General features: G+C 40.0%; 1 protein-coding gene across 1 annotated transcript in view; it reads right to left on the reverse strand.

Moving 5' to 3' along the window:
* The window catches only part of UBE3B (ubiquitin protein ligase E3B), a 42,628-nt gene extending 16,515 nt beyond the window's left edge, over positions 1 to 26,113 (reverse strand). The window contains exons 1-18 of the mRNA XM_075276553.1: positions 26,027 to 26,113; positions 24,295 to 24,372; positions 21,093 to 21,261; positions 19,925 to 20,045; positions 19,031 to 19,090; positions 17,858 to 17,962; positions 15,478 to 15,574; positions 14,215 to 14,300; positions 11,310 to 11,392; positions 10,310 to 10,415; positions 8,655 to 8,775; positions 8,154 to 8,331; positions 7,639 to 7,808; positions 4,838 to 5,005; positions 3,566 to 3,737; positions 2,715 to 2,833; positions 1,557 to 1,671; positions 679 to 778 (exon numbers count right to left, since the gene is read on the reverse strand). Of these exons, the coding sequence (XP_075132654.1) occupies positions 679 to 778; positions 1,557 to 1,671; positions 2,715 to 2,833; positions 3,566 to 3,737; positions 4,838 to 5,005; positions 7,639 to 7,808; positions 8,154 to 8,331; positions 8,655 to 8,775; positions 10,310 to 10,415; positions 11,310 to 11,392; positions 14,215 to 14,300; positions 15,478 to 15,574; positions 17,858 to 17,962; positions 19,031 to 19,090; positions 19,925 to 20,045; positions 21,093 to 21,253 (1,962 nt within the window). The 5' untranslated portion in view covers positions 21,254 to 21,261; positions 24,295 to 24,372; positions 26,027 to 26,113. The remainder of the gene's footprint in view (positions 1 to 678; positions 779 to 1,556; positions 1,672 to 2,714; positions 2,834 to 3,565; positions 3,738 to 4,837; positions 5,006 to 7,638; positions 7,809 to 8,153; positions 8,332 to 8,654; positions 8,776 to 10,309; positions 10,416 to 11,309; positions 11,393 to 14,214; positions 14,301 to 15,477; positions 15,575 to 17,857; positions 17,963 to 19,030; positions 19,091 to 19,924; positions 20,046 to 21,092; positions 21,262 to 24,294; positions 24,373 to 26,026) is intronic.
* Between the last annotated feature and the right edge of the window lie 68 nt (positions 26,114 to 26,181).

Consider the following 26,181-nt stretch of genomic DNA (forward strand, 5'->3'; position numbering starts at 1 on the left):
GGAAAATGTACCATAAAAATGCATAAAAAATGGAATATGTATAATGTCCTACAAAGGAATTCGATAAAAAAAACACATTGAAAACAATGTGTAAACCCAACTTCACGGTGTAGCAGCAGCAAATACATGTGTTATTTCCAGCAGCCTCCTCTACTCCACCCATAGACCTTTATGTAAAACATAAGTCAGCCTGTTAAATGGATTTACTGGGCTCACTGCACAAGCATGTTGTCTGTGTAAATCTTCTATACAAACCTGTGTAATGTAATATACATTTATTGTGCATGCTATCTGACCTGCATTTATAATACATTTCTAATAATGATAATAAGTAATCTCTCACAGTAAAGGCAATGTCTATAGCTATAGATATTCAATATGTGAGATATGCGTTTTCCAGCATCACAGTCATCTATGTGGCTAGCAGTTTCTGCCTTCTTCTGGGACTACTGTCCCCTACTGAAAACATGATTACAGTATGGGACAGTAGTCGCGTGGGGAGGCAGGGTCTCCTAGCATCATAGATGACTACAATACTGAGAGTCCAAGTGATCAGTCTGGTATATATGGTCGACATCCAGACTGTATTTCACAGACTGAATACGATGGGGTAAAGCCAGCCTTAATGCAATAAACAGACATGTTACATTTAATACAGTCGCAAACTATGCCACATACATTTTTGTGCGGGATGACATGAGGGATGTACTGAAGTAATAGTTGGGCTCGTTTTCTCTCTTTGTCCAGTTCTTGGAAGAGCACTGCCGGTTTAAGATCTCTGTGTGGACAAGTAACAATCATTTAGATGTTTTGTAGCCAAGTCACTATTGAATACAATCAGATCTTTAGACAGATGGGCTGTACATTAGTAAGCTACAATATTCAAAATGCCATATCAAGCTTATACATTAATGTTACAAAGACTAAATGAAAATAATATATGTGCTGAGATACTGTACTGGGTAAATATCAGATGCAACTACAGTCAGAATAATAAATTATATTTACAGCCCCACATAAAGTGGTTTTCCAGTTTTATGTAAATGAAGCCTGATCACTAAAGGCAGCAAACCTCTACATTGTTAGTCTCGTTCTCAGGTAATACATGGGTATACCTGTATCCAGTCCAGGCAATGCTCTGTAATCCTGACTCTCAGACCGATACATTGTAGCAAACTACCAAAAAGACTATTACTGCTGCTGATGTATTTAGCTCACATAAGATTGAGTAGAATGGATATCATCATATGTATACAGCTACAATGCAGACACATATTTACATACAACTATACAAAAAAAAACTTCTAATCCTCCAAATGTACCTACTCAATAATAAATTATAAAGCACTCCAGATACAATTATGGGTTCACTATGCAACACTTAAAATTGCATTGATAAGTGGGTTGTCCTCTCAAAGGAGATGGCCAATATGAGTAAAAATATGATGGAAGTGTAAATCTGTCTCAGGAAATCTGCACCAGATAAAGGGGTCACCTTAAGAGGAAGCTGCACATTATTTACAAAAAACCATAAACTCCCTTATATTATAACTCACTTTCGCAACCAGTGGTCCTCTGGGGCAAACCGTCTACGGCAATCTCTCTCATACAGAACCATAAGCCAGCCATGCACTGAATGGAAAAGCTCCAGGGTTTCTCCTTTGGCATTCTCTGCAAAAATATAAATAATCACATTTCTGAATCATTCTGTGAAGTACAAGAGATACCTTAGTACGCGCACACAATAGGGCTGATTTAGTATTAATAATGCTTTCGAATTCTGGCGGATGCCGCTTAACATGCTGAATTTTGGCACACTTTTTTTTTTTTTTAAAATGTAGATTGTGAGCCCCATATAGGAATCACAATGTACATTTTTTTTTCTATCAGCATGTCTTTGTAGAATGGGAGGAAATCCACGCAAACACAGGGAGAACATACAAATTCCTTGCAGATGTTGTTCATGGCAGGATTCGAACCCCGGACTCCAGCGCTGCAAGGCTGCAGTGCTAATCACTGAGCCACCGTGTTGCCCTGCACACAATTTTTTTTGTCAGAAACTAAGCCAACTTATAGGTGGTGTAAGGGCTAGTTCACAGGGGGCAGGGTTAGGCGTATTTTGGTCCTGATTTTGAAGCGGGAAGCTGCGGAAAAAACTAAGCTAGACATGGATTCAGTGCCAAAATCCGCCCCCTCTTACTCCGTGTGAACAAGCCCTTAGCGTAACTTAGCCTAAAAAGTCTACCACTGCATCAGATTTATTATACAGCATCAGTCACTGCAATAAATCTGGAACATTTTAAAACTGTCTAGTCAAAGCCAAGATATGCAAGGTCTTAATCTTAACAAACAGCATGAAAATACTAAACTGATGGAGAACTGCAAAGAAAGTAGAAAGTTGAGGATAACAATAAAGCAGAGGCATGGAAGGATGAATGGTGAATAGTGTTAAGCGGCAATACCAGACACAGCTGATGAACAAGAGTGACCACTCTTTGTGCCAATTCTTGCTAATATGGTAGCATGAAAACAGTAATACATGGGATGGTTCAATTCTTTGCCACAAAAGCATTTGATGTTGTAGAGAAAAAAAAAAAAGAGTAATGGCTGACTAAGTTCAGCAATTCAGAATAGGAATTGGTCTTATTACGGTGCAGAAGAAGTGAAAACATAAATGCAGTCAATGAACCGACAGAATGCTCCTACTGTCTTACCCAGAATGCCATCCCAAACCATCTTGAATACGAAGCAATTGAGAAATGCAGATATAGTGACAAGTTCTTCCAGTTTGAAGGATATCTGCTCCTCATAGACTTCAATATCATCCAGTATCCTAGCAAAGAGATGCAATAAAGCTATGAACAAAGAAATATTGAAGTATAAATACATAATTTAAAGTGAATTTCAAGGCTTTAGATATTGATGTCTTCTTCAATATCAGATTAGTGGGAGTTGTGATGATGGCAGTTTAGCAACTATTCACTTGAATGAGAGCTGAGCTTTAGTAATCCGGAAGTGCTGATACACAGTGGATAGAGGTGGCTGCTCCACTCAGTGCACTGTGTAGTTCCAGCACTGTGGTCATCAGAATCTACAGCAAGGAAGATCCCTTTAAAGCGTAATTACCAATTCAGGTGACTTTCAGGACAAGCTGCTGTGTATGTACATGAGTATTAATGCTCAGTCTAGTCATTTTATAAGATCCAGCTCCCCAATCTCATTGTAGTCCATCCTAAGAGGCAGCAGCAGCATGGAGATTCACAGCAATAACAATTACAGACCTACTGCTTAACTCTTTTTAGATTAAACATATTATTTATAAATTGTTGGAATGTTGATTTTTTTTTAAAGAAAAGTAAGTCTAACATTTTCTAAATCTTTATCTTAATTTGTAGTTTTGATACATGAAACACTGGATATGAAGGTTGAACTTAAAATGGGCTGAAATGATCTTCAATAACAGTGCTCCATGCCGTGAAAGCAATTGTAAGACAAAGTATTGTGTAATATCATTGCTTCAGTTTAGCAGATGTGCAAAGAAATGAGCTGAAAGTCAAAAACTCACGTAATCAGGTGCCTGGAGCAGTCACAGAAAAGGACCAGCATAGCCAAAAGCCTGCGGGACTCCTCAGTGTCATTGCTCAAGCACTCCAAGAAAAGTTTTAAGCCCCCTTGAGGTCCCAGTTCACAAATGAAAGCCCACAGCTTGGGCAGAAGATCATCCAAGTAAGTTAGACCTAGAGGAAAAAGATGGCAAAATGTACACAGTGAGGCAAACAGACAACGCATATTCTAACGACACTAAGAAATTTGGGGGATATTTAGTAAATCGGAATTGGAGTAATCTGCACCAAATTTATCAAATGTTGCACAATCGGCACCATATTAGGAACACTATCATGATGTCGAGTAGGGACCTGAATGGCATGGGGGGGTTCCAAATATTTTCTGGATTATTAGGCTATCCATCTGCGTAGAGTCCCTCCACTGACTACCCAAAATGGATGAAAATCGAGAAGCTGTGGCTGGCTCCTGTCCAACCCAATTTCCTGCTCAGGAAAAACTCTATGGTTGAACTTTTTTAAATTGACAAAAAATGTAATAAAAATATGGTTAAAAAAAAAAAGTTACACAACATTTGATAAATTTTGCACATCTAAGTCTAACACTTCTGGCCTGAGATGTTACTCCCCTTTCTACAAACAATTGCAACACATTTGCTGTGTTTAAAAAAAAAAATGAGGTTGATAAACCTGGAGTACACACAGCTAGATGTCCAATTTCTCACTCACTCCAATAGTGGAGTAAAAATGCAAAATACTGCTGATTTTGTCTCTACTTAATGATGTTTATACCAGAATTCTGGAGTGCAGGAAATTATAAATTTCCCACTTAATAGAATAATAATTTAATAGTAATATATTTGAACATATTGCAGGAAGAATACTATGCTTTTCCTGCTATGCTTATTGGCCATAGGAGCAGAACAATGAACTAAAATGTTGACAGAATGAAGGATGCAGACATAGCAACCTCTAATGCTAAAAAAAGACTAAAGCTTTCTTACAGTATTGTCTTTTCCCCAACAGACAATAAGTCTTTTGTGCAGGACGACTTCTGCTAAAGACTGTTTATACATCACAAAGTAGAGATTTGCAACTATCTAAACTCTTTTGTACAAATCTTTGTGACATTTTGCATTAGGTATACCACTCGCTCACTACTGAAAATGAGTTGTTTCATTCCATTTTCTGATCCTAAAACCAGCTTTATAAAGATCTTATAGGTATTACACAAGACCAATGCAATGAAACATTAGGTGACACATGGGACTTACCAGTTAGAATCTGAAGCCGGATCTGAGTGAGAGTAGTAAGTGCAGTTTGATACAACACACAGATATTGCACACTTTTTGCACCTCCTGAGAGTCGACTCTTTTACCCCCAATTGGTTTCAATATGTGGCGAACTGAGGCAGATTTCTGGAAAGCCCTTTTAAACAGGTCTGGGAAGGTAAATGCATAAAAAACACTTAAATTAGTGTAATCTGAAAAGAATGCATGACCTATGTAATTTGTAGAAAATAAAATAGAACGTTCATTATTTGTGTTTTTTCTAGATCCATCATATGTCATATAGTTGAGTAAGTTGTCATAAAACATTTTAGAAATTGTTTAGTTATAGGGGTTTTCAGAGATTAGAACACTGATGGACTATAGTGGATAGGCCGTCAGTATCAGATTGGTAGAGGTCCAACTGTTGGTATCCCTGTTGACCATCCGTTTGATGGGGCCATTGTGCTCGGTCACAAATTGAGGTCTTTGCATTGTTTATGTTTTTCTGTCTATTTCATTTGAATAGGATAAAGCTGCAATAACCTGCACTACCACTTCAAAGTATACATGGTGCAGGCCGATGGACCGATGTAAACAGTGGCGGAGTGCTGCACCCCTTCAAACAACGAAAATCCTGCAAACCTCTGTTGAACGAATACTAAACTGACTCACCTTACATGGTATGGCTATCAATTTGCAAAATATACAGAAGTAAACAATTAAACAGCTGCTCAGCTGACTGATGCAGCCCTGCAGCTGACCCCCTCCCCCCCTAAATCTGATCAACCTATCCTACCTGTGTTTCTCTGAAAATAAGACAGGGTCTCTTCTTTTTTTTTTTTTTCTCCGAAACATAGGTTAGGGCTTGCTTTCAGGGAATGTCTAATTTTTTTTTTCCATAAACAACTATCCATTTACTAGACCAGCTTAAACCCAAAACTATTAGAGTTAACAAGTGCCAATTGTGGATGAGCTCTCACACACAGTCTGCATCACTCCTGCCAAAGGCGTATCACTGTCAGGTCCCTTGCCATTGCAGCAGCTTTCTACGGTAGCCAAAAGTAGCGGTTGGTTCCCCCTGATACTAGAAACAGCCACAATGTTTGGGCTGAGGAGGGGAGAGATGCCAGCAGGACTACCCGATCTGTGTGTGAGGGCCTGGCACTACCTGTTAGTCAGCCTTTATTGTTGTGAAGAACTATCTCATTAGTGCCATCTCGTATAGATAGTTCCCTTAAGGTCAATGTCCAATTCTTCCTAGGGTGTCTGCTTACCTTTGGTGTTTGATTCTTTTGGGGGTGTCTTATTTCCTTGATGACTTGTCTACTGTATCTGCTGTACTGTATTCCATTTACTTTTTTACATGTATATCTGCCTGGACACTATTTTTAATGAACTAGGGCTTATTTTTGGAGTAGGGCTTATATTTCAAACATACGCTAAAATTCCTGAAAAATCATGCTAGGACTTATTTTCAAGGTACCGTATTTTTCGGACTATAAGACGCACTTTTTTCCCCCAAAATTTTTGGGGAAAAGAAGGGTGCGTCTTATAGTCTGAATGTGCCTGGCCCGGCACCCGCCGTAATAGAGAGGCGGATGCCGGGGAGGGATAGACGCCGGGGCCTGAGACATCGCTACGATCCTCTGCCCTGCCTGAAGCCAGCAGCGGGAGGAGTGATGCTATTCCGCTCCTCCGTCCCCCCGTAGGATCGTAGCGATGTCTCAGGCCCCGGCGTCTATCCCTCCCCGGCATCCGCCTCTCTAGTACAGCGGATGCCGGGTCAGTATCGGTGGCCCCTTCTCCCCCGGGGTCGGTCCCCACCGGCCCCGTACCTGTAAAGTTGCAGGCCGGCTCCTGCGCGGCGATATCGCAGGAGCCGACCTGTCCGGGTGACAGCCGGGAGCCTAATGAGGCTCCCCGGCCTGTCACTGCTGTATTAGTATTGCGGCTGGTCTCTATGACCAGCCGTAATACTAATAGACAGAATGTCCCATAGACGGCAATACACTTGTATTGCCGTCTATGGGACTTGCAATCAAGTGACCGCAGGTTCAAGCCCCGGGGGGAGAATAAAATAGTAAAAAAAAAAAAAAAAAAAAAAAAAAACAACTTTAAAAATATGAAAAATAAAAGTTCTAAATCACCTCCTGTCCCTAGAATATATATATAAAAGTAGAAAATCATATGTCATAAACCACCGGGTTTTTTTTCAATACAAGGTGATCTAAGCAATAGATATTCCCCAAAATGGTATAACTAAAAAGTACTTCTGGCCCCGCAAAAAAACCCACTCTATGCATCCCCGTACAGCTGCAGGGTCACCTGTCAATGTGGCCTTGCAGCTGTTGCAAAACTACAACTCCCATTATATTAAATATTTTACCATTTTTTGCTTCAAATTTTTTTTTCCCTATTTTCCTCCTCTAAAACCTAGGTGCGTCTTATAGTCCGAAAAATACGGTCTTATTTTCGGGTAAACAGGGTAACATGAGACTAACAATATTCTGATCCTAGAAAACCACTTTAATGTATTACTAAACTAACTCACCTCACATGACCCATTGAAACAGGACATTAATACTGATGGGGGACATGTAGAAGACTGCACCATTTGCCAATACATGTAACATGGTGTCTACTAAAATAGAAAATTCGGATAACTTGACCAACAATGTCTTTGGCTGTGAATGGTCAATAGTTTCAAAGAGAAAACTGAAGTGAGAGTTAAAATATAAGACAAAAATAAGATCCAATAATATGAAACACGGCATGTGATCTGCCTCTGCTTACAATAACTTACTTTTCATGGGGAGGTTGTTCTGAGGAGAGGAGCTTGGGGTGGTTACAACAGACACATCTTGATTTTCTGCTAATTTCTTACTAAGGACTTCCCGGAACAAGATGCGGATCATATGAACTCCCCACAGATGCTGAAGCTGCTTAGTAAGCAATGGCATTGATTCATTGAGCCTGGTAAATAATAAAAGGGAAAAATAAGAAACTGGGTTACAGCTAGTTGCAAACAAGTGAGAGACAACACAACATAAAAAACTGTGATGTTTAAAATGTTGGAGAATTTTTTATTTTTTTTAAACTTGTTTTATTGAAAATAGTATGTTAAAAAAAAAGAAAACCGGTAGTAGCAGTCAAGGGTCACAATAATCTCAGACCACACATTGTAACAAGCAAAAAAGAGCAACAAAGTTGCTGCAAAGTCGATACCAGCGCAAAGACCACAGGCAGGTACCCACAAGGGAAGAAAGCCAGAGCATCGGAGTCCAAACAGCTTTAAATATATGTTTACAGAAAACTTACCCATAATCTACAGTCTGAGAGAACCAGCCTAACACAGGGTGCCAGTGTGTAAGGTTGGATTTCTTCTGAGACACATACTTCTGGCAGTATGATAACATTTGTGTGAGCACACTCACAAAGTGTCCTGTCTCTTCTTCCAAAACTTTCTCTGTCAGGTGGCCTAGATGAATAAGGTTACCTGAAAGTATAAGGGAAATATTGAAACAAGTGGAACTTAGAATACAGTTTATTAAAAGAAAAGACCATAAAATAAAAAATAAATACCCCCCACCCCAATATTCACAGACACTAGTAGAAAATCATCAGCATGTTTGTGCTGCATGGTTGAATGAGCAAGTGACTGGGAAAAGAAGATTAATGGCTTTGAAAAAAAATAAAAAAATAAAAATAAACTGGTAACAAAAAATCCTAGAGATTTGTTCCCAGATAATTATCCAACCAATATGGTGGCTTTATTTGCTGTACAGAAGTTTTATCATCTGTGAATGGATAAAACAATACCTAGCAAGCACAGGGTGTGACTTCCTTCTAGACAAACACATACATCTCTGCACTGTTCTTCCCGACTAAGGAACAAGACAAATTTATGAAAGAGCCCGTTTGATTCGATCACAGATAGTCTCTGAAAAAAAGAGAAATGATAAAAGAAGAAAAAAAGAAAGTAAAATATAATGTATATCTTAAAACCAGCTCACTAAAGGCACCACCATGATTAGGCTGACCATAAACATTAGATCTGTGTTATGAGAGCTCGACAAATTTCAACAGAATCTGCTAACATTTAAATATCTACATACTTATTTAGGGGGTTCTCCAAAGAAAAAAACTTGTCCAATTTCAGCAAATAAATGCTATTGTTTGTATGAACTGATAAAAATCAGTCCATGGTCATGTAATGGACACACAGGGGTTGTTACAAGATGTCTATGACGAGGTGTGCACCTGTGTGTCTGTCACATGACCACGGACTGTACATCACATGACCATGGACTGATTTTTATCCACTGGAAGTAAACAATGAATGATAACAAACAAAGATCTAGGAAACTGGGAGGAATTGATACAGAAAGTACCGTATATACTCGAGTATAAGCCGACCCGAATATAAGCCGACCCCCCTAATTTTACCACAAAAAAACTGGGAAAACGTATTGACTCGAGTATAAGCCTAGGGGGGAAATGCAGCAGCTACTGGAAAATTTCAAAAATTAAAATGGTCGTAGATGCTGGGGAAGGGGAGGGGGTGTTTTGGTTGTCTGTCTGCCCCTTCCCTGAGCACTGTTTTTTTTCCCCCCACTTGGAATTCAGCCTGGCTGAATATAGGTTATCTGCAGTGCTCCTATTAACCCCTTCCTGATGGAACAGGAGCACTGCAGATAACCTATATTCAGTAGACCGGGCACTTTCAGACACAGGGATACCTAATGTGTTTGTGTTTCACAGTCATTTTCTACTTTTGTATGTATTCTAGGGAAAGGAGGGATTAAGAACTTTTATTTATTTATTTTTATTTTTTTAATTTTTGCACTATTTTATGGGAGATTCTATACATTGACATTGTGGCTGGTCATAAACCCCCCTCACCCTCCTAAAAAAAAAAAAAAAAAAATAATTTTTTTTTTTTTTTTTGCTGACTCGAGTATAAGCCGAGGGGGGCTTTTTCAGCACAAAAACTGGGCTGAAAAATTCGGCTTAGGGTGCATTCACACTGAGTAAACGCTAGCTTATTTTGTAGAGTAAAATTACACTTAAAATTACACAGTGACCGGCCGGCGTCACAGGTGCTTCCATTCTTTTCTATTGGAGCGTGCTGTTTGGATCGGCTGATCCGAACAGTGTTCGCTCATCTGACTACCCTTCTCCCATTGAGAACACATGCAAGTTAGGCAAAGCAGAGTGTGCATATATAAGGGGGAGTAAAGGATAGTGTTCTGATGTGTTGTGCTAGTTTTCGGGCTTAGCAGTCATCTGTGAGGTGTTTGGCAGCCAGCCATTTATTGAAAGTGCACGGTTAATAGTTATGCTATTTCTGTGGCACCATGAGGTTTTAACAATCACTAAAGTCTAACTATAACCCCCAAACCCGCCACTGAGTTTTCCTTATGGATTAATTACATTTTCTTTATATTCCTCTGACATTTTGTTGAGTAACTTACATCTGGGGTCAAGACTGACAGATGTGAAATCAGGGCAGGAACAGACATTATGTGGATGAGGAAGGAGCGGAGAAGATTGTCAGAAAATTGTGCAGCCAGCACCGGCCTGAGAGAAAAAAAATCTTTGTTATTATTATTCCAATAAATCAAAAACTAGTCAGACTCTCGCTGTCCTAAATGTGAGCGTGAGGATACTCATATCTTGTATATGTCATGGGAGTGTGGCAGGCTCAACAGATTCAGGAAGAAGGTCCTTGAAATAATTATATACGTATATGTAGTGGAGGTTTGAGATACTGGAGATAGAGAATCTAGATCACAATGTGGTTGTGAGGATTCAGTGGAGCCTGTATCAGGTACAAAAACTGTAGCGGCTAGGTGGATTCCGGCCGATTTTCTAACCTGAGGAAGTTCCTTTCTAAAATGAAATCTGTACTTAAGCTGGAGTAGGGAGTGTAAAGCAACACAAGTGACAAGTGACCTACTTGTCAATAACCTTATTTGTTCATGAATAACCTTGACACTAGCTGCTCTATAGGATGTCAGAAGCTCTGGATTGCCTGGGGTGGGGGTATGAGCCACTTATTATGTATTATATTGATTGGTTTTAATATTTAATCTTGGATATTTTCCTGTTGTGATTATTTGCTTCTGGTAGATAGTTGTGTATTATATTTCTTTTTATGTGTTTTCTCTGTGTTGTTGGTTGTGCTGTATGTATAAAACTTACAAAAAAAACGTCCGATAAAAAAAAAGTACCAAGTCAGGCGTCTAAGCAAAACACATCTCTATTTGCACAATGAATGCACCTAAAATAATATTGTTTCTAGACAAATGCAATATACAAGAAGTACTATCTAAATTAAAATGCTGTTTCTGTATTATATCATTTAAAATGACAATGAGTAGGAATAGATATAACCTCATACACGGTCACAGGTCAGTATAAAGACTACTAGATATACAATACAGCTATGACAATTATCACAGAAATTCATACCGCAATGCCAGGGAAAATAATGCTGTTAATGTGGCTTTAGACAAAGATGGACGTGATCGAGCCAGACCATTGGTGAGAAGGATCTGCAAAGATAAATTTTGTTAAGGTTTCTTCCACGAATAACATAATTGTCCATTAACTAAAAAGGCAGGAAATGCTAATCACACTCGTACATAAAACTAAACATATAATTCTGAAAGTGGGAAGTATGATTGGAATATTACAGTCAGTATAAATAATATAATATTTCCCAATCTACCACAAACAACATAAATATTTCATATAAGTATGAAGGCAAACATAGGAGTGATGGGTTGCCACTACACAAACACTACATGCAGTATTATACTGCAAAGGAATCGGTAGAGAAGAATAGAGACGGGCTGATATCTGTAGGTAGAAGGCAAGGAAATTAGAGACAGGCTGAGAAGCCCGCTTCTGCTTGAGACTGTCATCCATATACAGAGTCTACAGCACACGCTGAGTACAGATTTTCCTTAGTAACAGATAGTTAGAGCATTGTTAAGGAAAAACTTCACAGACTTTTATTAAATCAAAAGTAGCCCAAAATCTCAGAGTCTATTACAAAAACCTTTTTTAAAGGGATCCTGTCATTAAAATTATTTTTTTTTTCTGGGTACCATGTAGGAATAGCCTTAAGAAAAGGCTATTCATCTCCTACCTTTAGATGTCTTCTCCGCGCCACCGTTCAGTATAAATCTCTGTTTTCGTCGGTATGCAAATGAGTCTGCCTCCATCTTCTTCAGGAATGTCCTCTTCACGCGTCTTCTTCCGGCAGTGGCTTCAAACTTCTAGGCCTCGGGCAGCCGGCTGCACATGCCCACTGGCCACAAGAAAATAGCCACTTACAATACTGTGTAAGTGGCTATTTTCTTGTGGCTGGCGGGCATGCGCAGTCGGCTTTGCCCAAGGCCCAAGGCCTAGAAGTTTGAAGCCACCACTGGAAGAAGACGTGAAGAAGACCCGTTCCTGAAGAAGATGGAGGCGGCGCTGGAGAGTTCTCTCGCAGCATTGGGGGCTCCCCCAGTGCTGCAAGAGAACTCAGTTGCATACCGACGAAAACCGGATTATATATTAAACGGCGTTGCAAAGAAGACATCTAAAGGCAGGAGACGAATAGCCTTTCTTAAGGCTATTCCTATGTGGTACACAGAAAAAATGAGTTTTAATGATAGGATCCCCTTAAACTCAGAACATGAAGCAGTACATGACAGATGTTATAAAAACGTCCCTTTGATATATTAGGTGTCAGGGTCTGGGGTTGCTAGGTGGGGTGGCATAGACACACAAGTCCAGTTTCTTTTAGTCCAAAACAAAGGTAGAGTTTATTTTCACTCAAAAATATAGTGCAGCAACAAAAGGAAACAATACAAAAATAAATACCTGCCCGGCTAGGCTCTAACTAAACATAGAATAGGTTACCTCACCTAGAATCACAGAAATCCAAAAAGCCAGTAGAATCATTCAGGACACAGCTCCCAAAAATATGACCTCTCTGTCAGCTCTCCAGCCAAACTCTGCCAAAGTGTTGCTGTTGGAGCAACTTCTTAAGCTCTCTTGATGGGCAGACTCTCTGCAGCTAAGTCGCTGCCGGAACATCCCCAAAGTGTGGACTGGAGGGGGGTGGAATGACAGGTCCCACTACCAATCCTACCTGTCATTCCTAAAAATCCAGCCCAGTACTGAGCATTTACCAAAATGATCAGTAGACGAAAGTTGTCTGCTGAGAACAAACATTCCTGGAGTTTTCTCATCTCACCCACCTGAGTAGTCTGGGTGAGATGTACACCCCCCTCCATTACCTGACCAGCCATGGGCTTACATAGGATACACATCAGAGGGACATAATGAAGTATGACAATAATAATCATACAGTTAGAATAATTGAGATTACACAAACACACATCTAGGTCAGCAAGCACAGATATAGATAAAACTGTATATCACGTTTCGAGAAACAATTGCATCCTGTTTAATTCAGAACTGTGTCAGTGGTAAATCACACAAAGGTCCCAAAAACTTTCCTGAACTTCTGAGGACATTCCTGTTTTATGCAATACGTTATACATGAAGTGATACTTACACTTTAAATTCATCAGCCAGGTATTTTTTTGTTCAACGTGTGACATCTTATTCTCTGCACATAGCGTCATTTTAAGCAAATAGAATATTACATCAAATAAAGACTACCAGTCTGCCAAGCTTTAATTTGATATTTGGGGTAATAAAAACTTAGACACTATGACACTTAAGTCTGGTGCCATTACTGAATATATGAGAAAAGGCTTCTCTCTTGTCTTGTTGGAGCCAATTAAAACATTAAGGAAATTCATAGTAAGCAACAGCAAAATTGTTATCTATTACAGAAATGACTTGCTTTATGAGTAAGGTAATGCAGCAAATGATGAAAGGAATACAGCAGGGCTGTAGCAGAAAATTTAAAACCCCTGTTGTTGCTCTATAGAATTTGCCAGTGGCAGAATACAGACTTGGTTTTATGGATGTGTACTGATGAGGCTGTCCTAACCATCAAAGGGTGATTTTATGAGCAAATGTTGGTATTCATTTTCCAGCTGCTGCCTTCTCTATAAGGCCTCATGCACACAACCAAGTGTGCAGGCAGTGGCCCTGTACAGTTCCTATCATTATAAAGCAGGTCCTATCCTGTTTAGTGACAACAGAAACCCCATTGACGTCAATGGGGGACAGAAGGCACTCAAATGACACTCAGATGTCATCCAAGCATCATCCAAGTACATTCCGCAATAAAATTGTCCACCCTATAACTGCTGTCATACAATTCCATAACACAGCGTCTCCATACTGTAGTTTTATTTCAACACACTTGACACACAGCTACCATAAAACTAGAGCTACAGAATACCTGTAATACAGAATAAAAGCCTTTCTGATTGAGATGGCCCATTATATTTGCACAGATATGGGTCATGGCAGGTCTTAGATTTTCTCCTACAAGAAAAAAAATGACAACAATTGCAACATGAAATTAAAATTGTAGTACTATGAGCAATCATACTATATTAAAAAAAAACACATTTAAACTGGGAAGTCAATTTGTCTATTCTAATGTTCTGGGAGCCATTTGGCTCAGTCAGTTTCAGTACCCAGACCACTGTTAGTGTGCAGTGTAGTATTCATCGCTTCGGCTTCTCCCTTGTCTCCCTCTTTTCCATGCTGTACCATACATTTTAGGGACATGTTTACATTTATATTGAATTCCCTTGTGTGCTGTAATAACTGTCTGTCCATTTGCTTTTCTACATCACTGCTACATGTTCATGCTACATCATCAATGAAATAAAGGGACAGTAAGTGGTCAATTACAGCACTGGACAAAGAAAGGAAACCCCTTATTTTACCGATGGTACTGTCTGATTGGTTGGCCTCTACAAAGCAGTAAGTTTGGCATTTCCTAGTGTCTGTGATGGGAAACCCCATTCAATCTAAGCTATAGACAGTCACTCACTGCTGCCAAACATGTATATTAAAGGGAAAGCTGACTCACAACTGCTGTCTTACAGAAATGACATATTTGGTAACTCAAACATTATAGATTATCGTCAGCCAAAAACACTTAATTCACTGGAACCGCCCGACCATTTACTGCGCATAATACTAACATAATACTTCTTTCTTATGGGAAATTCACCACTGCTGGAGGTGTCTGGTCATGACATTCCCTTCTTCCTGTTGAGAACACATGCACTCACAGCCAAGCATGCATATAAGGGGGTCTGAACTACACTAGTAAGGATTTAGTAATTAAGTCATAATAAATGGCATATTTCTATAACTCATAACAATATCAGCACTCTGGCAAGCCTTAATATAATTTATTATAAAATGATAACAATTATAAGCTATTAATCAAGTGTATATAATAGTACCATCCATAGTGCCAGTGCAATGATAGCAAGGGTCAGTAAAATAGTAGCACAGTATTTTGTGAGTAACCATATACTCTGGAAGTGCAAATAGTACTTTAGTACAAGTCCATAAGGAAAGCATTCATTCCTAAACATTGTGTTGTTTTGCTCTCCCCTCCTTCTGTTTCATGTGATTTTGTGAACTATAATACAATATACACTATAAAAAGTCCTATTCATTATGTAGCATAAAGTCATACCTTTCCCTCTGCAGATCTTCCAGGTGGAGGTGTCTGTGAAGTTGACCAACATGGTGAGGTAGAGAGTGATAAGCTTGGAATCCTGAAGGATATCAGGCTGAAGAAAGAACAGAACAAATATCCATTTCAAATGTGATTATAACCACTAAGAGTATGAAATATTAAAAAAACAAAAAACTTGCAAGTCTTCAGTAGGTGAAACCTTTTTTTAATGGCTAACTCATAATGATGACAGAATATGATGTTTCGAAGCTTACTCTGGGCTTCTTTTTCAGATATTTCTAAAAACACTTTCTGCAGGCTGCATATATATGTATAACTGGATACAGGTATAGGATTACAGGAAGGAGGGGGGAAGAGGCTTATTACTATATAAATATAAAAACAAATAATCAATTCCCAGTTCCCAGGTTCTTTATCTTTATGGCTGTCTTAGTTCAGCGATTTGTATAGAATGACATGAACCCACGTGATGCATTTATTCCATTATCCAGAGTCTTAAATAGGGTCATGCACTTGTACTCATAAATCAGTCGCTGTTTTCTTGATTTAAAATTCCCTCTTAAAATCAAAATTTTCATGTCACTGGTGATATTATGATCTTCCTGGCAGAAATGTTTTGGCATGGGAAGGTCTATTCTCTGTTGTTTGATTGTATGGCGATGTGAATTAATTCTCATTCTGAGTTTCTGGCCGGTCTCTCCAACATACAGATTATCAGTGGAACATTTGGTGCACATTATCAAATACACTACATTAGGTGTGTTACAGGCGAACGTACCTGGGATTTTATATTCCCTGTTAGAGTTTGGTATCTCTATCCTGTCAGTGGTCAGTATGTGCGGGCAGGTCTTGCACCTTTTCTGTCTGCATGGAAATGTTCCTGTGTTAGTTGGAGGTGATAGTGAGCTGCTCACAACCATATTCCTGAGGTTTGGTGGCTACCAAACCACCAAACCTCAGGACTATGGTTGTGAGCAGCTCACTGTCACCTCCAATTCCATGCGGATAGTAATAAGCCTCTACCCCCCCTCCCTGTAATCCTATCCCTATGTGTCCAGTTGTACATAAATATGCAGCCTGCAGAAAGTGTTTTTAGAAATATCTAAAGAAGAAGCCCAGAGTAAGCTTTGAAATGTCATATTCTGTCATCATTATGAGTTAGCCATTAAAAAAAGGTATCACTTGCTGAAAACTTGCAAGTTTTTTGGAGTTTTTTTATATTTCATAACCACTGGCTAACACAGTCCAAAACAAACATTTTCCTTATACCACTAAGAGTATGTAATACACAACAAATTACACTTTATATACTCACTTTTTTAACTGTTTTTATTTTGTTTTAGCAAATGTAAAGGTGGTCATCCTGTCACTTAAAGGGATTCTACCATTAGTAAGTAAGCGGCCATTTTCTTGTGGCCTGTGGGCATGCGCAGTCGGCTCTGCCCAAGGCCTACAAGTTTAACCGTATGTGCCGGAAGAAGAAGCGTGAAGAGGACGTTCCTGAAAAAGATGGAGGCGTCGCTGGAGAGTTCTCTCACAGTATTGGGGACGCCCTCAGTGCTGTTTGAGCGCTGGGGCCCGCCCCTAGTGCTGTGAGAGAACTCATTTGCATACCGACGAAAACCGGGATTTCTACCAAACAGTGGCGCGGAGGAGACATCTAAAGGTAGGAGAAGAATAGCCTTTCTTAAGGCTATTCCTACGTGTCAACTAGAAAAAAATGTGTTTTAATGGTAGTATTCCTTTAATCCCATGTGAGTCCAGGTCGACATGGCGAAATTTTACCCAAAGTAGATTGAGTGAGGACAAATCAACCAGATGAGTGTTGATGAATGTGTGTATTCGGGTCCAGTATGATTGAATTTGTGGGCACCACCAACGGCAGTGGTACAAGTTTGCCTCCAGCTCAACACATATAAATTAGTTTGAAGTCTGGTATAAACCCATCATATAGCCTTTTTGATTGTGTGTGACTTTTAGCCACATCACCCTCTATTGCGCTGCAAGCAGAAATTTATATGCATCAGCTGTCGCCTCCAGGACAACAACATATGTCAGTGGTGGATCATGATCATACTATTGAGTTACATTTGCCTTTGTGGTGGTAAAAATCTACGGCATTGCAATAGCTTCTACATTTTGGAAATTCAAGCCTTGCAGGTCATTGGCTCTGAAATTAGAGCTTTAAACATGGATAACCATTTGTGTGGTGTTATATTGGCCATTACTCCGGTCACATAGCTTTGGGCTTTTAAGAAGTGAAATAAGGGGAAAGGTAGTGGAGTGAATTTAATGGTGAGGTAAGTGAGGGAAAACATTCTATGCTCTTGCGGATGAATCAGCTTAGACATGGAGGTTAGGCTTTGCTTTTACTCACTTTTAACAGTTTCAGATATTCGCAGCACAGCCATAGGAGGTCTTTAATTTGCTTAATCCACAAGAGAGTAAGGTCTTTAGACAAAGCAAGAGAAACAAACCAAACCTGAAAGAAATATACATAGATAAATGCACATAGCTACAAAGCCTCAAAGATATTATACATTTTATACGATGCAAAAATATAACACACACACAGGAATGTAAATTGTATTCTCTGGCCCCTTAGATACATGAGGTACATGGTAGTGCAGGTAATCTTCTTACTGCTAGCTGTATTTCTAAGTTATTCACTCCCTTCTGTGTCAAGCAACCAATAACCAGACTCAATTGACAGTGTCCTATTCAGTTTCTCTATTCTCTGCTATGAAATTCTCAATCTAAATCTCATAGGACAAAATGAAAAAAAAAACTCGCATGCTGTTCACAGAAGAACCACTAAGTGAACTGACAAGTTAAAGTGTCAGTCATTTGATGTAGCCGAGGACCAGAAGTAAGTGGATAACTCACAAATAGTCACCAGTTAGATCATCTTCATTATAATTTACATCACATAACTATCGCATCACAATATTGTGGAACTGATTCTTTGTGTAATCTTTGCTTCATAAAGATTATAGTCATACAATAGGTCTGAAGGTTGCTGTTAAAAGCTTTAAATCAAAGAAGTGTAAAGTTATATACACATCGGATTTGTTACAGAAATGTATGTCACCATACCCCTTATCTGAATGATGCTTACAGATATAAATGTGCTTCCTTCCAAAACAACCCCATTCAAATGAATACAACAGATTTTCAGGTGCAGAAGTATATACAACAAATCTCATACATATGAATTCAACCTAAAAGAATACACCAAGCTGTTTATTTCATAAGTAATCTTAACCGGAAATCCACCCTTATTTCTCTGACTATGTCACAAAATCCAACAAAGCAAAATTGATCTAAGATTGATCTCTAACACAAGAATGTGCATGTAGAATACAAGACAGGACAGGAACTATCTCACTGAATCCTTGATACCATTTGCAATGTAAATGGGGAGTTAAGAGATGCCTAAATGAGAACTGCAAGCTGTACAGGAATCTAGACCTACACTTTGGCCACCCTAGCTATATACAAAATATGATAATGAATACAAAGTTGTATAACAGCAGAAATTGGTGTGTACCTTGGGTTCACTTTCACACTCCATACCGTTTAGGATGCAGCGACAAAGTTTTTCAAACCTCTACAGAAACAAAAATATTAGAAAATATAATTAATGTTAATATATTTGGAAAAGAATACTACAGAATTAAACAAAGCAAGTTATCGTTTGATAAAATAGATGCGCTGGCCTTCTATTTCCATCGGAAGAATTTGCTATAAATCCCATATTTTACTTTATTTAGTTCAGGCAGTCAGCGTTTAGATAACGCTGTATTGTATATATTTGAGTTACAGAATACCGTCAGAGGGGTCAAAAGAATTATTTTAACTCCATGGAATAGGTTTCCAAACAAAATTAGGATAATCTAAATCTCTGATATGAATGTAGAATCATCTCCTCCTATCAGCCTACAACCTCCAAAAACCCTGCTGCCACCACACCTGCACAGCTTCTACCCTGATCTACTGTCTGTATCCCCCTTCCCTCATAGATCGTAAGCCCTGGTGGGTAGGGCCTATTATTCTCAGATCATTCTCCCAGATATTTATGGTATATAATGGGAAAATCTGCAGACAGCATGTTATAGAATAGATTGATATATCATTTTGTGTGATTAGATTCAGTATAACCTGTCATTTATTTTTCTTCTATAAATGAATAAAAAGAACCTATTCCCACAAAACTATACCTTAATCTATAAAAGAATGCCTGCAAATTAAACTGTATTTTCATAGTTGAAGATTCCCTGAAGTTTTTCAGGAAGATACAGCTTATTACCAAGGATAAGACACAACTATCCACCACTGCAACGGTCAGATAAGGCCCTACATGGCCTTTAGAAACTGTATTGTAACCATACAAGAAATAACACAATCACTATGTTGTCATAAATGTACATGCAGGGACACTCACTACTTTGTCTTGCTGTGTTCTGAATATTATTAGCAGTTTGCGAGTAATCCTGAATATTGAGAGAGCATTGATCTTGATGGATCCATTCTCGGTGCCTTGCAGAAATTCATCTACTTCTCTCCTGTTGTCATCAAAAAAGTAACAATAACACATAATTAACCGAACTGCACTCATAGACATTAAATGATTGTAACTACATTCAGCCAATTTTAATATCATCAGGTTTCAATATTCATGACAGTGGGCAACATCATATACTCAGAAAAAATGAATGATGAGAAAACAATCAGCCAAATTAATATTTGATTGTTAAAGGGGTTTTATGTTTAATTTTTTATTTTTTTTTAATCTAATAACGCTACTTGTAGGGTCACAGACAGGACAAACCTGCACTCGCCTTCCTCCTGGCATCCGTTTCAAGCGCTGACAGCTCCGTTCATCTGTATGCAGGTCCCGCTGCTGTCTCAGAGAGGGGACCACTGCAGCCAATCACAGGCCTCAGCGGTGACCTCTTCACAAATGACACGCCACAGCAGTCACATGCCCTTTACGAAGAGGTGACTTTTGAGGCCTGAGATTGGCTGCGGCAGTCATCTGGCACAAACAGCTGGGGGACCTATATGGAGATGAATGGTTCTGTTGGCACTGGAGACAAAAGCCTGGGAAGAGGTGACTGCTGTTTAGTTATGATTATGGCCCAAAGAGCAACAGTATTAAATGATGAAAAAAAAATATGAAACTGATAACCCCTGTAAGATATGGTCCCTCACTTACAAAGTGAAAAGTTACAGATCTTTATAATATATTTAGTACGTCTATGTAAATCTCATTATCTAAATCTCTCCATGCTCAGTGAGCACAAACATCCAATGTTTATATTCAGAGTCTGCAAACCTGTCCTGATCATGTGCGACTGACATGGGTATGACTAGTCAGTGGGACCTTTTTCATTTACTGTTGATAAACAGTGATCTTGAAACGGCGAGAAACTTTAGTACAGATTGGTTAATAGATTGCAGAACGTTCATTACAAAATGGTTAGGTTTTATAAACATATAACTGAAAACCCTTTTCTTTCAGCAGACAAAACATCTGATAGCCTTCTTATGTCTACTGACAGCCTTAAAAAAGACTACACAGGCATAGAGGTTATGAACTGTAATGTTACCTGATTTCATGCTGCAATCGGCATCTACAAAGGAATCTTCTAATAAGTGCTTGGATTTTAATTGCCGCTTTCTCTCTCTCTTTGAGGCCTTTCCTTTCCTCACGTGCTTGCCTGGCCTTATCCAGAAATTGGGCCTTTGAAATCTGAGATGCCCCAAACATTTTTGATGCTGGAAAAAAAACAAATATGCAGGAACCACATAAAAATACTTATCACGGCACGGAAGTAATACCACAAGACTATGAAAATAACATCATAAATGAAGATCATAATAAGTTGTTCTTTCAAGGGGCTATCTAGGACTACAAAAATGATGGCCTATCCTTAGTGAAAGTCTGACTACTGGCACTCTCAAATCATCAGATGACTGAAGGGGCTCTGACACTGCATCGTATCCCCTTATTTTCTAGGCATTGCTCAATTTAATGGGATTTAGCTACAGTGAGAAGTAATACCTCTTCTTAAAGAGGACCTTTCACCTCCTGGAATACATGCAGTTTTATATACCGCTAGAAAGCCGACAGTGTGCTTTCACGTTCTGTGCCCCTTTTTAAGAGCTATTGGTGCCAGTACCGTAGCTCTTCACTGTCAGAAGGGCGTTTCTGACAGTCACTCAGGAACGCCCTTCCTCACAGCAGCATCTATTGCTCTGTACTGTGAGAGCGGTGGGGAAAGCCTCCTGCCTCTCCTCACAGTACTCGTCCTTTGACAAGCACTGGGGGCGGCGTTTCTCAACGCTCAGCGTCATCGCTGGGCAGTAAGGAACGCCCCCTCTCACAGTACAGTGCTATAGACGCTACTGTGAGGAAGGGTGCTCCTGACTGACTGTCAGAAACGCCCTTCTGACAGTGAAGAGTTACGGTAACGGCACTGATAGTTCTTCACTGGGGGCACAGAACGGGAAAGCCGATAGTGCGCTGAATACAGCACACTGTTGGCTTTCTAGCGGTATATAAAACCGCATGTGCCAGGGTGGTAAAATGTCCTCTTTAAGGCCATAGATTTTGCAGTCCTTGGAGAATCCTTTGACAACCAGTAATACATTTAACAATAATAGTAAAATATCAACCAGAAAAGATATATGTTAAAGGTGTTGTCCCACACTTTATTGTGCTCAGTGGATGTTTGGCATACGAGCCGCCCACCAATCAGCTGTTTGAAGAGCCCTCAGAACTCCTGGGCGCTGCGGCCTGTACCCTGTGCTGATTATGTTACATTCACCAGTCACATGGTACATAAGCAGTACTAGTGAATAGGGATGAGATGCAATACTAAATACAAACACAGTGATACGCAGGGAACTGTGGTTGGTATGTAATGAAGGCGCATTGCTCATGCTGTGAGCTATACAACCAGCTGATCTCTAGGTGTCCTTGGTGTTGGACTACCACAGATCTCATATTAATGATCTATTCTAAGGAAAGGTCATCAAAGTCCCAAAAACACAACTTGTTAATGTGGTTTATCCATGCAAAGTCTGTTCTAGAGCGTCACACTCTGAAATGCTGCTTGTTTGAGACTCTCTGCTCCTCTCCTTAAAGATAGGGGTCGGAAGAAGGCAATGATACTCATATGTCTGATCAGGCACTATGAAAAAATCCCATTTTCTCACTTATTTCACTGGGGGACACAGTACTATGGGATGTCCTAAAGTAGTCCCAGAGGGTGGGAATTACATGGTCATGCGATCAACCTAGCACACAGCACCTTGCAGAACCATACGACCAAAGCTGGCATCAGCAGAGGCCACAGAGAAGATCTACAGAACCTGGTGAAGGTATGAACAGAGGCACAGGTAGCAGCCTTGCAGAACTGAGCAGCAGAAAGATTGACGGCAAACAGCTCAGGAGGATCCATTAGCTCTAGAGGAATGAGCAGTCAAGCAGAGAAGACAGCCAACCCTTAATGAGATAGGCCTCCCGAATAACAGACCAAATTTATCAGAAATGGAAGTCTTGGACGCAGTCAGGCCCGATTATGGCCCACAGGGAGAACAAACTAATAAAATTTGTCTATTATACTTTGTGTGTGATCAATCTACTTTCGTTTTGGTGCATTGTAGAAGGCCAAGTAGAATCCTCCAGCAGGAACATGAGATTCATGTACCATGCCCAGCGTGGACAATCCAGAGCCATCAGGATTGTCTTGAGTTTCTTGAGAACCCGCAGGAAAAAAGGAAGAGGAGAGAACAGGTACAGAAGGCGTAAGGAGCCCAGAGTGGGGGAAGACCTTCATGCAGAGGAGGCCTTGAAGAGGAAAGCGATTGGTGAAACCAAGCAGCAAAAGGAGCAAAAATGCTGAGAACAACTGGAGGAAGGTGGCTGGCGTATAGGACGCCTCTGGGGGAGGAGAGAGCGTTTTTCCCCTGTAACTTCAGAGATTAGCTTTTTTAGGCCTTTGCCATAATGCCATCCCTGTTCCGGAGTGAAGGGAAGAGCCATGACCACCTACATAGAGGAAGATTCACCATTCCACAAACAGATCCAAACAGTACGGTGGATTGCCACTGATTGGCGGCCACCTGGCAGAACGGCGAGCTGCTTCCAGGGAGCATTGCACAGGTACTTGTAAGCATTCAGGAATTGAAAGCCAAGTAGCTGGTTGTCCTGGAGGGGGGCCTCAAGTGAGAGACCCTTCTGGTCGAAGAGCTGGAATGGCAGGGATGACAGCAAATGGAGACGGACTATAAGTTACTGAAAGAGCGGCGATCTGGGAAGACAGCTGTTCTAGAGATTCCACCACAGGCTGGTTAAGCCTGGCAAGGCCGCCTATGACCCAAATATGGAAAGCCGCCCAGGCAGGGGAGGATCCGCCAGAGAGGGATCGGAAACTTCCTGAGCTGGCTTAGGCAGAAGGCAGAGAGAGTGTGGTGTACACACTGAAAACCCCCATGCATCTCCGAAACAAAGAAAAAATAAAAACAATAAAGGACAGAAAGACTTGAGTCATGTGGTGTCTGCCTCCTATGGACACTAGGCAAAAACTGGCTACCACAGTGTCTGTAAAGATGGTATAGCCTGGAGGCGGAGCCAACATCTTTTGCTAATTCTTAGTGTCAGCCTCCTAGTGGCCAGGTCTATACCCAGGGTACTGTGTCCCTTGATAAAATAAGCGGAAAAAAGTTATTTTCTTGGGACAATAACTTATTAAGGGCTACAATGCAGGGAACCCCATCCTAGTAAGTACATTAAACAGTGCTTACCTTATGGTATCTTTGCTAGTAAGATACTTGTCTTGAATACAACATTTTGTTTGCTGGTGAATGTGAACAATCCAAGATCTAAAACAGATGATTGAAGGAAAGAGTAAGTGATCAGTTTACAACAAAAATGTATGCTTTTTATTTCCACTGACTAAAAGCTTAGTACACCATAGTGTACTTAAATTCTCACTAATTTTTCAACTACGTAACGTATCAGACTGTTTCCCTGCTCCCCCGCTGTCTGCTAATGTGCCCTCCACTTTGATAATTCTGCTATAAATATCTTACCGTATATGTACACACAACATTTGCTTGAGAAAGGTACGGTTACTTATCAAAAAATTGCTATCTGTGTCATGACATAAAGAATCCTTTCTGTTTTCCTGCATCTTGGACCTTCAAACATGGTTTGTAGCTTGCACCCAACTCTACTATTCACACTGTGCTGCTTTGGAATTGTACAAATGTTTATGGAGAAGGGTGGGGAGTGAGAAGAAGGAGAGAAAGATAGCAGCAAAATTATAGGTTTAGGCTGCATGCAAGCTATTGTGTGCTTTGTCAGTGTACTATCCATGTAGTAATATTGATTCATTCTTCAGCTCCTATTCCTGCCTGTTTTGCAGTCCAGGCTCATTTACTGAATTGTAGGGGTCCATGGTGGGCACAATGATACCGTCCTTGTGCCGTCTATACTGTATTCTCACACGCTCATACATGCACATGCAGTGTGCATGTAGCCTAAGTGTGATACTGGAGCTAAATAGGAGCTTTCTTTGATGACCTAAGGATTTTATTCACATGAGTACTTCTCTACGTATGACCCTCATGGTCCCTGGGGCTGTATCTGAGTGACAGACAGTTATGCAATAGATTCTTCTCTAGTTACTAAACTCGGGTACACACACTGTACTTTTGATTTATGTAAAGTTTGTTTAAAGGTTAGGTAAACTTTTATACAACCACACATATCACAAACTTGTGTGTGCTTGATAAGAATGTCTTTCTTCCTTCATTTTAAAATGTATGCTCCAATGGGCAAATGACCAGGGCATCTAAGGGGTTAATTGATTTCACAATCACAACAACTATTGCCAACATAGTGGGCGGTCAGCTGTATATCACATCAGTTTATTTGGTGATGGAGTGGATACATATACTGTAATAGGGGTGGACAATTATTATCCCAAATCAAAATCAGAATGAATTGTTTTACATTATTTTAGGACCCTCCCCCATTTCACATGCCGCACCCTTATTTATATACCCCACCATGCTGCTAAATATTAATGAGCAAAAAGTAAAAGTACAAGAATGATCGATTCTTAAGATCTACATACACAATAAAGCGTTAAGCCTGCTTCCACACAGTAAAAAAGAAAAAGTGTTATAATTTCACATGCTAGAGAAACATCATGATCCAAACTGGAATGTGCTGCCTGTGTCTATTGTTATTGCAGCTGTTTTCATTGATGTCCATGGAAGTTCTCATTGTTTGGCTACTAGAATGGTGTGACTACAGTAGTATGCTTTCTCTAGCCTCCATGTATACATGCACACTGTACATATACAGCCTATATGTAATATAGACAGAGTGGGGAGCATAGTGGTACAGTGTGTGTAAACACCAGAGCCTCCCCTGCACAGTCTGATATGTTGGACTGCACCCTACACGGTAAGTAAGGGCTTATTATGGGACAGAGTTAGAAGTCAAGAATGGGGGGGGGGGTCTGACCTTTACGGCCATCCAGCTCCTCAGCTCCCAAAACAAGAGCCACTCCCGGCTGCAGTCGGGAACCAGTCCTCTCCAGTCGGAGTGTTTTTGCTTGTGCACTTACTGAGGGCGGAAGTGCGTACGACCTGGCAAGCACTTGCGCAGAAATTCTGGCG

The sequence above is a fragment of the Leptodactylus fuscus genome, chromosome 1 (assembly GCF_031893055.1).
Source record: "Leptodactylus fuscus isolate aLepFus1 chromosome 1, aLepFus1.hap2, whole genome shotgun sequence".
In the NCBI taxonomy this organism is placed as follows: Eukaryota; Metazoa; Chordata; class Amphibia; order Anura; family Leptodactylidae; genus Leptodactylus; species Leptodactylus fuscus.